Source organism: Xenopus laevis, chromosome 5S (assembly GCF_017654675.1).
Source record: "Xenopus laevis strain J_2021 chromosome 5S, Xenopus_laevis_v10.1, whole genome shotgun sequence".
Lineage (NCBI taxonomy): Eukaryota > Metazoa > Chordata > Amphibia > Anura > Pipidae > Xenopus > Xenopus laevis.
This window is the reverse complement of record NC_054380.1, coordinates 12,293,784-12,306,444: the sequence shown is the minus strand read 5'-3', so window position 1 is coordinate 12,306,444 and position 12,661 is coordinate 12,293,784. Positions and strand designations below refer to the sequence as shown.

Genomic DNA, 12,661 nt, shown 5'->3' with positions numbered 1-12,661 from the left:
GAGCAACATTACTTTGGGGGTTTACTGGTAAATTTATATAGACCTTTCTGATAAGGCTTAAATAGTTTTAACCTTTCCTTCTCCTTTATCTGTTATCTGATATATATACTGTGCCTTTTCTCAGCTTTGAATGGCTGCCCTCATGGCTACACAGCAGCTTGTTTATATAAACTATAGTAGTACTTATCTGTTATCTACCGTGTATCCTGTGCTTGAATGGCTGCCCTCATGGCTACACAGCAGCTTGTTTATATAAACTATAGTAGTACTTATCTGTTATCTACTGTGTATCCTGTGCTTGAATGGCTGCCCCCATGGCTACACAGCAGCTTGTTAATATAAACTATAGTAGAGTTTCTGCTGCAAACACATTACTGTAATACAATTTTATTTTTCTGTGTTACTGTTCCTTTAACAGGAGAATTGCATGTGTCTACCAGGCACCTCTTCCCTGTATAGTTATACCAATACATATAGGTGGCAGGTGCCATATTGTTGTATTATTAGTACACTATAGGTTATCGCGTGCTTTCTCTGCATATTTAGAGCCCAACTTCCATATCAAGGCAGTGGCATATTCGGATCAATCAGAAACACAATAGCCAGGATCCCATGCAAACCAGTCAGCAGCAAATCAGCTGAAAAGGTTAACCAATCAGTAGCCAATCAAACCAATCAGCAGCAAACCAGTTGATCGGGTAGACAATTTAGAAGCACAGGCAGACCAATCAGAAGCATGGATAGGTCTAAAAGTGTTACCCATCATCTTACAGAGCCCCTTGTTCTGGTTTGATACCCAAAAAGGCATGAATTGTTGTTAGGACCAAAAGACAGTGCTTTGTTTTTTTAAATACAGATTTAGTAGAAATAACAGTTTCCCTTTAAAAGGTCCATAAATACTACAGTGAAATGGAGCACAGAGGGGATTAAACACAGAAATGCTTTGGATTCCTTCATTTGATGCACACACACACAGGATCCCAGTCCTTATTGGAGATGCACAATCCTTGCTGGACAATTTTGGCTATAGTGCGACTCTTCTAGTAACAGGACTCTGAATACACAAGCAGCTCCTTTTAGCAGAGACATCTGTGTGCCCAAATAATAAAAAAAATGCATTGAATGGAAGGCTCCGCTCAGTATCAGAAGAATGTGCACAATCATTCCGGAAATCCTAAAAAAACCATGTCCCCCGCCCCTGTGCCCTCCAACATGTGCGCTTTATAGCTGGGCCAGCTGTTCAGGGGGCAGCTGCATAGTATCCGGAATATAGAATATCTCCCCTTTTCTTCCTTCTTTTTCTATGCTGGCCACTAAATACAAGATCCAAGGTCTCCCCCTTGTGTTGCTTTCCTACAACGGCTCCTTCTTCACGAGGCATCATAATCTACAAGCTGTGCAGTTTGCTCCTCGGTGTAAAACGCTACATCGGTCTCTTCCAGGGTGCCGTACGTCTGGTGATCTTGACTATCCAACTTTGTTTGTTCCGAGGGTGCGGAGAGCAATACATAAGGGACATACATCTGAAAAGACAAAACAGACACTGTAAAGGGGAACTATTACTTTTATTCTTTTCTCAAATTTTACTAGATTTATTAATCAGTTATATGAACCTCTATCATATAAATACTAATATATTATTATTATTATTATTATTATTATATGGGCAATGTGTAGCTCAGGAGGTGGGTGACAAAACCTTTGGATTTTCTACTCATTTATTTCAATGGCAATTGCCTAGACTTACAGATGTAGTCATGGGTCAAGTGAAAGTCCAACAGCATGAACGGGTGATTCTGGGTTTATTTTTGGCCCTCCTGCTTCGGCAACTTAACACCTGGAATAACTGTGTGTACCATTGCTCTAAAAAAAATTGCTGAGCACAGATCCCCAAATATGGTGTATTCCAATATATCATAACTGCTGCAGAACATCTTTATGGCACACTGAATCTACCTATTCTGTTACCCTTGTTTGTTAATTATTTTAGGACCCCTGTTTGTTATAAATAAATGTAAAGCACTATGTAACTGTGCTGGCACTATATAAAGTAGGGATGCACCGAATCCAGTATTCGGCCAGGTTTCGCCTCTTTTCAGCAGGATTCGGCCAAATCCTTCTGCCCAGCCAAGCAAATCCGAATTTGCATATGCAAACGAGGGGCGGGGAGGGAAATTGCGGGACTTTTTGTCACAAAACAAGGAAGTAAAATTTTTTTTCCCTTCCCACCCCTAATTTGCATATGCAAATTAGGATTCAAATTCAGTATTCAGCCGAATCTTTCACAAAGGATTCGGGGTTCAGCCGAATCAAAAATAGTGTTTACTGTGCATCCCTAATATAAAGAAAGGATGATAAATCTTCACATTTTCTAAGCAAGTATTTTCTAAGGAGTTAATTAAATAGTGACGAAGTTTTGATAGGCTTTGGCTTTGGCTTTCTGCCACCATGAATGTTTCCCATTGGTGCTGTGCATAAAGGAAGACTTACAGCAGCTTTTCGAGGTTGCACTTCCTCCGGTGTATCTGCCTGTCCTTCTGATTTTTCTTCAATCTGCAGCAAACAAATGGCAAGGGATCATAAACATGCAAGCCAACATTGATCTATTTTCGTTAATAAAGTAGATTTGTCTATATGTACGCCAAACAGCAGACAACTGGATCGTGGAGACATTACCTGAAAGGTATTTTTAAATAAGAACGAAAGCCTAACTAAAGAAGAAGGACAGAAATGTTGTACATTATGTTTTGAGCTTCTGTACCAGCCCAAGGCAACCACTGTCCTTTAGCAGTAAAGATCTGTGTCTCCAAAGATGCCCCGGTAGCTCCCCATCTTCTTTTCTGCTGATTCACTGCACATGCTCTGTGCTGCTGTCACTTACTGAGCTTAGGGACCCACTCACAATATACAGTACACATAGAATAGAAATGTCACAATATAAGGCTGATTAGTAATTAATACAGATAATTACTACATGGCAGCACAGAAACCAGTGCAATTAGCATCAGAATTTAATAATCAGCAAACCTGTAGCATCAGCTTATATTACAGGGGAAGCTCATTTTCTGCTGGATAATTAGTGACGAGCCCTAAGCTTAGCTTCTCAACAGCTGCTCAGAGCCCACTGAGCATGTGAGTGTCACAGACACTTTCCAAGATGGTGACCCCCTGTGACAAGTTTGAAGTCCTGGATCATTGCTGCTATTGACAAGCTGAAACTTTAGGCTGGTGCAATAAGGTCATTATATAAAATATAGCATTTTTAGCCATATTCATTTTTAAGGTTTAGTTCTCCTTTAAAGGGTGATAGGTATCAGAGGTGATAACAGATTTCTGAGGGCCACAAAGCTGGCAAACATACCTTCCATTCCACATCCAAAGGAATCGGGGCATGTATAACTGTTTACATGTGGTAATCCCAGGTAATTGTACAAAAATGCCTTCTTAACTCTTTGTAGCCCACAGGAAAGAATTTCTGCAGGGACACAGCTGGTAGGTATAGGCCCTAGCTTTAGAGTAGACTATATGCCGGCTCGCCTGCCCTCAATGTGTTGCCATCTTTGTTCTGTTGTACACATAATAACTGTACATTCAGTCTCAATGTTAGTATCCCATAAATTCTAAAGCTAATAGAACTTTGCTTTAAATGCATTTATTATACTTGAGAAACGTGTCATTCTGTCATTCAAGGCAGACAAATGACAGTAGGCCTTTCACAAGTCCCACTGAAGGCCTAAGGGAGGAACTCAAAGATCCGGCTCGAGCCGATACGTCGCCATGCGTCAAAACGCATGGCGACTCCACATGCGTGAGCCGCATAGTGGAGTTCCTCGCTTATGCAAAGGGATTCTGTTATTTGGGATGTTTCCATTTTCCCTTAGAATATGGCAAAGAAAAGAGAAAACACTTACCTTATAATTCATTGGGTTCAGGTGCCTGAAGCAGCCAAAACAGGTATAAAGCAGGCAGATCAAAATAGTTATGAGCAGAATGATTAGGGAGAATAGTGTTGATGGAGCCGTAAACCCTAAAGAGATTAAAAAAAAAAAAAAACGAAAATTAGCTTTCAAAGTTGGCCACAGGGGGTCACCATCTTGTAATAGCAAACAAGGGAAAACTATAACAAACAAGGGAAAGTTGTGCTCACCACTTGTATTTGTCTATATGTAGTTTGTGGTCACAGCTTCATTGCACCCCCGCCTAATGGTTTTAAAAATGAGTGGTGAGCACAACTTTCCCTTGTTTGTTATAGTTATACAGGAGCAGTGACCAGCTCCATGTTGTAGCTCCCACCCTTCCCATAGCTATAATCAGGTGATCCCACTGGTGTCTAATAAAAGGGCAGCCAAGTTTGGGAGTTTTACTTTGAAAGCAGCAAGTAAGTTGCAGGTAAAACTTAGTCCCTTTGTAAAATGTATAATGAAGCAATTGAATTCTTAATGAATCAGATGAAAATTGAGAGTAGGACTGGCCAGATATGGGATGACTGTGACGTAGTTGGTCAGCTTAAATATATTGCAATATATGGACAAACAATCCCTGTTTTGTTTAAAGGGTAAGGCATGTTTCAGTAGCAGTATGCACAAAATGTCTCTGTCTTAAATATATTAATAATGGGTTGAGTGCAGAGGACTCTTGTATTTGTCTATCTCTCTCTCTCTCAGCTGGTGACCCCTCTATGTACAACTCCGAAGGCCTAAATAATTACGGTTATAGAGATTCTGAAACATTAGGCTGTTGCAGTAATTTCAGTATATAATTTGGCATTTCTTCATGTTGTTACTTCTTTAAAATTAACTTTCAGTATGGTGTAGATAGCAGAACTCTGACATAAATATCTATGTGGTCTTCATTGCCATATGCTTTTTTTTTAGATTTTTGTCGTGCCACTCTCTGGCTTAAAATTTAACTGAATAAGTAAAAATATAAGAATATTAAAAATAAAGCTGTAGGGGTAATTGGTTTCTTGGTTGTCGAGGTCAAGAAGACACTAAATAGCATTTTTTTTTTTTTTAAACGTACAAAATACGTTGGATGACTTGGGAAACGTCTTCAAGGAAAAAAAAAAACAGAGCAAGTCCAGTTGATTTGACTTATATATATACCATGACCTGGATGAATGAGAATCTTCACAAACGTACAAAATATTGAAGACCAAGTGAAAGGTTGCTTCACAATATAACATTAAACCAAAGTACAGGTAAACTCCCCTTTTCATAGTAAGTGAATGACAGATAAATTCATGAAAAACAAATCACGTACCCATTCGCAAAAAGGAGTAAAAGAAGAGCCACATTAGGCAAAGAATGGGGGCCGTCAATGCCTGGCGCACGGCAGAAAAGTGAATTTTCTTATCCAGCTTGGTGGGCAGGTAGGCATAGTAAAGGTTGTGTCTATCCACCATATGTTTGAGCAGCAGGTAGATCAGCCCTGGGGAGAAAGGGTGTTCAGTGAGTTAACGAGAGGTGGCAGTGTCATTCTGGGCTACTAAAGCAAATAAAGTTCTGTCTTGCATAAAAAAGGGCATTAACTCAAGGGATGAAAACATAATTATGCCTCTTTATAGGTCCCTGGTAAGGCCTCATCTGGAGTATGGCGGCAGTTTTGGACTCCAGTCATTAAGAGGGATATAAATGAGCTGGAGAGAGTGCAGAGACTAAGTGCAAATAAATTGGTTAGAGGGACGGAAGACTTAAATTATGAGAGTAGACTGTCAAGGTTGGGGTTGTTTTCTTTCTTGCTAGGGGACATGATTAGACTTTACAAGTACATTAGAGGACATTATAGACAAATAGCAGGGGACCTTTTTACCCATAAAGAGAATCACCGTACCAGAGGCCTCCCCTTCAGACTAGAAGAAAAGAACTTTCATTTGAAGCAACGTAGGTGGTTCTTCACAGTCAGGACAGAGAGGTTGTGGAATGCACTGCCGGGTGATGTTGTGATGTTGATTCAGGTAATGACTATAAGAGGGACTTGGATGATTTCTTGGACAGACATAATATCAAAGGCTATTGTGATACTAAACTCTATAGTTAGTATAGATATGGGTATCTATAGTTTATGTGAAAGTATGGAGGGGTGTGTGTATGGATGCTGGGTTTCATTTGGAGGGGTTTGATGGACTTTGTCTTTTTTTAACCCGATTTAACTATGTAACTATGTACCCAACTCTCCATTGTTCTGAGAGAGACAGAGAATTTATAGTTTGCATGTATTGTACATGCAGACAAACACCTAATGAACCGTTACTGGGTTCCTGGGGTTACAGCTTCATGTCAAACAGACATCCATAGTCTTAGAGACGTGCCTCCGCAGTTTTCAACACTTACCAAAGGGTACGATGATCGGGCAAGTGATACTGTATGCCATAACAACAGTGAACACGCAGAGCATCCAGGCGTACATTGCTCCAAATTCATACTCAAAGGCTTGGTTCTGTAAAGGTAAGTCAAAAGCGTAAACATCTCCATCAAGACTGCATAAAATGCCTACAATTCAGAGCACTTTAGTTATGATCACCAATAATTAGCAAAATACCAAATGAAATAAATGAAAAAGAAATGTGATTATTATCAAAAGACTTATTTCTAGGTAAGCACCGAATCCACTATTTTGGATTCGGTCTTACCCCCGAATCCTTTGTGAAAGATTCGGCCGGATTCCAAACCGGATCCTACTTTGCATATGCAAATTAGGATTTGGTTTGGCCAGGCAGAAGGATTCGGCTGAATCCTGCTGAAAAAGGCAGAATCCTGGCCGAATCCCGGACTCGGTACATCCCTACTTATTTCTACCTGTTTAATATTGCGCCTCTCTCCAGCAGACTTGGCCATGATCATGCGAATGGTGTACAAGATGAGACCCGGGAGGCGCATTAGCTCCATGCCATTACCGATAAAAGCAGAAGCGATCACATAATTTACAAAGAAGGCCCCTTGATCAGGAAGGAATACACATCTGCAGGGAGATAAGGAAAAGCTGTTCGTAAACTGTCTGGCTCATTGGAGCATTAGCTTTTTTACTTTATAGAACATTTACTAAAAGCGCATCCTACCCAGGTAATTGTAAAGGAGATTTCTGAGTAATATCACTTACTATCCCACCAAAAAATATGCTAATTCGATAAGAAAACGACTTACTCCAGCCTGACGGAACCTTGCTGATCCAGTGCTCTGTCAAACAACCAGCGGAAAAAGAAGTCTAAACTGAAAGGAGAAAAAAGTGGAATTATTTAACTCAATATCTTGTTCCATATCACCAAGTAAGAGTCACAGTGGTGGACTAGTACAGCAAAATTATGGTACTATAGACAAGATGCTTAAAAAAGGGCTACATTTAGAGGCACATTTATCGAGCGTCGAATTTCGAATTCATGTGAGTTTTTAAAACTCCCATAAACTTGGGAATTCCACCAATCGAAAATTGTTTATAAAAATCATATTTTTTTAAAACTGGGGTGAATAGGGTCAACCTGAAAACTCAAATCTAATTCGATTTGAATTTTAAAAACTTGATTCGAGTTTTATTGTCGGAAAAAAATTTGAATGTCAGGAAGGCTACAAACAACTCCAAATTGATCCCTGGACATCTCCCATTGACTTAAAGGACCAGTAACACCAAAAAAACACCAAGACACATTTAACTTTAAATTTGCAAAGTCTTTATTAAGAAATAACTTACCGATACTCTACTTGCGCTCCTCTTCAGAAACAGCGACAGGGCGACGATCCAATGCGTGATTTCTCCTCCCTGCCTTGTATAGGAGATAGCCAGGGAGAAGAAATCGAGCGCCGCACAATGGATCGTCAACCTGTCGCCTTTTCTGAAGAGGAGCGCAAGCGGAGTATCGGTAAGTTATTTCTTAATAAAGACTTTGCAAATTTAAAGTTAAATGTGTCTTGGTAGGTGGGTTTTAGGTGGAGAATAGTTGAATTAGAGTTCTTAAAGTTCCAGAGTATGAAACAATCTCGAAAATCGAATTCAAATTTTTTTAAAAACTCAAATCGATTTTGAAAAACTCTCCAGTCAAATTTGACAGTTTTCACCATAAAAAAAACTCGAAAATTCTAATTTCGAATTTAATCCTTGATAATTCTGTCCCTTAAATTCACTTAATGGCATCTTGTACCTGAAAAAATATGTATCAGTATGCAATGAACTGTAGCATCATGTGACAAAAAGCTGCAGCACCCTCTTATTCCTCTTGTGATACACTCACTCAATGTACCAACCAAACCAAGTACTTCTGCAATTTGCCCATCCACATGTGGGTAATATTGAATGATTTGCTACTTCAAGACCTAGCATTGCATTAATAAAGCCATAGGCCTCTGTGCTTTAAATAAAACTAATGAATAAGGTAGTCTACTAATTCAATTTGACTTCCCAGGTTGAGACAGCGCATAAGCAGAAGAGTCAGAAGCTTCTTACCTGGTGAGTCCCAGAGATGGCAGGATGAGAACCATGAAAATGAGGAAGATGTACACTTTATGCATCATGATCCTGTTCTCTGCAGATCTGTTAAATATATGAAGTCAGTTAGATGAGATGTTGATTGCATAGCAGTGTAATGGATAGCAAGGGATTTGGAGATAGGAACCAAGAAAAGGAAGATTTCTGACATACTGTATTGTCACAGCCTATGCACCAATAAGGAATAATGGACAAAAGGGTCACTTGCAAGGGGTCATAACTGTAATGCACGTTAGTTTTTCTGCTGCTGCAACAGGTTACCCATCATTTGAAATGGGGTCACTGACCACAGCTGACAAAAAACTCTTGCTCCGTAAGGCTGCAGTGGTGTTATTATTTGTATTACATACCTTTACATATCATACCATCTCCTATTTATATCTCAGTCTCTCATTCAAACCACTCCCTGGTTGCTAGGGTAAATTGCATTGCAGCTAAACATTGGTACACTCCATACAGCTAAGGCAAGTTAGTGAAATATTATTGTTTCACTACTCCTGGAGATCTTCATCTCATCTATATGTTTAATGCCCAAAAGGCAGAGGTTATAAGATAAAACTGGGTTTGATCTCATAAAAAAAATCTCAAAAATCTGGTGGAGAACAAAGAAGAGGAGAGTAGAAATATAAATAGGACAGGAGGGGTTGAGTACTTACTTTGTCCAGTGAGCCTCAAATATAGTGGAGTAATATACAATAGTGGGTAACAGGGCGGAGAATGACCACAGCATGAGAGTGGGGAAGAACTGGCTGATCACAGGGTTCTGCAGAGAGAAATAAGGAAAGTTTCAGCCCAGACTCTTCATGCATTCACCGATTATAGGATATCACAGCTCTGCCAAAAGCAAAAATGTACTTGCATTTAGGTCCTGGATAGGTTTGGTGACGTTGAATTTGTCTATGGTAGATATAATAATGGCTGGTGTTGTTAGAAAGAAGAGCACAATAAAGAGGCAAAAGTTGATGCCCAAACATCGGGCCCACCACTTTGCACCCTGTAATGAGAGGTTTCCCCTTTAAAAGAAAAAATAAAACAACGAATGAATAGATAAAGGGTGAAGGAATAATTTTCAGGCCAGACAATTTAATATAAAAACAAAAAAGTGCTTTATTATGTGCAAAGTATGTTGATAAAGTGACATGGTGACCAGTGATAGGGATGAGAGGTAGAACAGTCAATTGTGATTCAAGTGCAAGTGACAGAAATTATTTGAGTCAATCTGAATATATTACCAATATATTATACATTTATTTATGACATTATTAATATAACTACACATACAACTATCTAATGTGGTTTAGAGTGACATCAGAACTCACCAGCATATATTTTCTGGGTAGGTGGCGTAAGTCACACTCCACTTGGATGTGCCCAACTTTTTGCTGTAGGACGATGGCTGGGTTTCATTTGCGCACCGGTATCCACTACATTTTACAGCATTGAAATCTTTCAGAATGCTGGAAACGAGGAACATGGAAAAGTGATGCATCTATCAGGCATTGCAACCCTTCTACTCACACTCTTTAGCCAAGTGAGCCACTTAAAGGGGTTGTTCACCTTCTAACACTTTTTACAATTCAGTTGGTTTCAGAGTGTTTACCAGAAATAAAGACTTTTCCAATTACTTTCTATTTTCTCTATGTGGCCCTTTTTCTAATATTAAAGTGTAAAGTTTAATTTTTCACCTTCTAAAGCAGCTTTGGGGGGGGGGGGTCGCCGACTCTGTAACTGTTCTAAATTTATACATTTAGTCTATACATTTGTTATCTTTGTCCCTGCTGAGTAGAATCCTTGAGTTCCATTAAAGGCAGCTGTTAGAATTGATACAATAGTTGCCAATATTCCACAGATACTGCTGAGAAATGGATCAACTAAATGTAGGGATCACTGAGCTGCCAGACTGAAACACCAGAGACAGGGACATTAAACTTTAAACTAAAATTTTGGAAAAACGGTAAAACATAAAAAATGCAAAGTCATTGAAAAAAGTCTGTTTTTCTGGAGAACAATCTGAAAACAATTCAACAGAAAAAAATGTTTGGAAGGTGAACACAGGGTCGGACTCGGTGTCCCTGTGCTCACCGGGACTCCTACCCAGGGCCGCTGTGCATGCTCGCATCGTGGCGGCAATTGTTTTTTTTTACCAAGAGATGGAGTCTGGCCCGGTGGGGGCCCATGAGGGCCGGGGCCCACCAGGTTTTTCCCGGTGTCCCGTCGGGCCAGTCCGACCCTAGGCGAACAAAGTGGATTGCAAAAATCATACATAAATGAAATGGCACTTACAAAGTCGACATTGATTTGTCTGCAAATGTAACAAACGCAATTCCCAAAGAAACATCATGAACCACCTCCTGCTTTCTTGCAAACTCGTCCATCACTTTATCTCTAACTTTAGAGTAGTACTCAATAGCATCCTCCTGCATGGGAACAGACAGAGTAAGTGAGTAAGAGGGAACAGTGAACAAATAAAACCCTGGCAGTAAAAGAAACTTTATCAGAGGAGGGTGGTAAAAAGGGCGAGGACGCTGTGAACAGAAGACTTCCCATTTGGAAAAGATCACTCTGTATATTTTGATTCAAGTATGATTTCTTTTTGGAGAGGCAAGGCTGTTAAAATTGGGGTGTCATTATAACACTACTATGCAGGAGATCCCAACAAGCTACATTCAGAAGGCCTTTATTAAAAATGATGTACAAACCTTTTCACATCCACGGACAACACAGCAACAGAACTGCCCGCAGGGCTTCGGATTTATTGAAACTCTTTCCCCAGTCTTGTTAAGCAGATTGGTAAAATATGCCAAATTTTTTTCTGCCTTTTTCCTAAAAAAAAAAAAAAAAAAAAAAAAAAAAAAAAAAAAGGAAAGTAATTGTCACAAGTGAAAAGATTAATTCATTTACAAAGAGAACAGAAAAGTAAACAATATATTGGATTGTGTGTTCCTACACAGCTCAGGGTTCTGCATACATTGAATAAAGGTTGAATAAAGTCCTTGAAGATAAACCGACAGATCCAGTTTTTACATGAACAGGTCAGTATCAGTTTAGCCTTTTTAAAAAACTCATGCTCAGTTCTTGCTTATGTCATACTGTGATACTATTCTCTTCTCTTGTTGCTGCATCGATCACATTGAGCCTTGGGGTAGAAAGCGGACTGGCTGGGGGTACATCAGATTTTTTTTTTAATTGTGCAGGACCTGGACAAGTTTAGCCTTCTGCCCAGCAATGCTGTGTAGCTCAGTGTAAAGCTTTGAGCAATACTGACTTTATTAATGTCATCACAGTACCTCTCTCGGGAAAGACGGATCAGGTCTGCAACGTCATAGCACAGGTGAACCTCTTCCACTTGGCAGCTCGGATACGCCTCACTAGGAGAAAGGAGAAACATAATGGGCATGGCAGTCATACAAAACTCTGGAGGAATCAATTATCAGCCTATGGGTGAGTGCTAAGAGATTTGTTTATAGAAACTGTGGTCTGTTACTTTAAATATTAATTATAGAGAAATATCAACAGAGAATAATGGAACTACCCTTATATAAGTTCATTTCTGATATTAAAATTGTGTTTAAACAACACCATAAGCTCTTAACCTCCAGCCTGGTCCAAAACATAGCATTAAACAAATATACCCATTAATAAAGCAACTAACTAATGTGTGTGGGTTGTTTGTGGGGCTGCTCCTTATCCACTATGCATCAAAAAAAATACAGCATACTGGTGTACATGCACAAAAAAAACACACAAATGGTATTGTACACAAAGACTTAATTTCACTGTTTTCCATACCTAAAGTGCAGGTCTATGGTCTCTTTATTTACGTTTTTGGGCAGTCCAGTGATGAAAAGGGTCTGCTTCACCTGTACAAGGAATACTAGAATTGAGGCATATAGTACATGTATGGACAAGACAAAGCTGACAATCAGCTGCCAGTGACCCAGCCTAAGGGAAACAGATATTCACACTCACGCACAAAAACCCAGCAAAGAGAAATATTTTATTCTAAACTAGCCCCCCTGGTTGTAACTGTAACATGCTTAAATGAGTGGTTCACTTTTGGATTAACTTTTACTATGCTATAGACCGGCTAATTCTAAGCAACTTAGCCTTGGCCTTATTTTTACTTTTCATAGTTTTTGAATTATTTGCCTTCTTCTCCTGACTCAGTCCACCTTCTAAAAAGCAA

The 12,661-nt window shown here is 39.4% G+C and overlaps 1 protein-coding gene across 1 annotated transcript in view; it reads right to left on the bottom strand.

The window, feature by feature from the left end:
• Positions 1-837: 837 nt before the first annotated feature.
• tmem63a.S (transmembrane protein 63A S homeolog) overlaps positions 838-12,661 on the bottom strand; it is a 35,677-nt gene continuing 23,853 nt past the window's right edge. The window contains 15 exon segments of the mRNA NM_001095283.1: positions 838-1,523; positions 2,491-2,553; positions 3,912-4,027; positions 5,263-5,430; positions 6,333-6,438; positions 6,798-6,960; positions 7,143-7,208; positions 8,434-8,520; positions 9,132-9,238; positions 9,335-9,488; positions 9,795-9,932; positions 10,759-10,892; positions 11,175-11,298; positions 11,763-11,843; positions 12,265-12,335. Coding sequence (NP_001088752.1) covers positions 1,371-1,523; positions 2,491-2,553; positions 3,912-4,027; positions 5,263-5,430; positions 6,333-6,438; positions 6,798-6,960; positions 7,143-7,208; positions 8,434-8,520; positions 9,132-9,238; positions 9,335-9,488; positions 9,795-9,932; positions 10,759-10,892; positions 11,175-11,298; positions 11,763-11,843; positions 12,265-12,335 — 1,731 coding nt within the window. The 3' untranslated portion in view covers positions 838-1,370.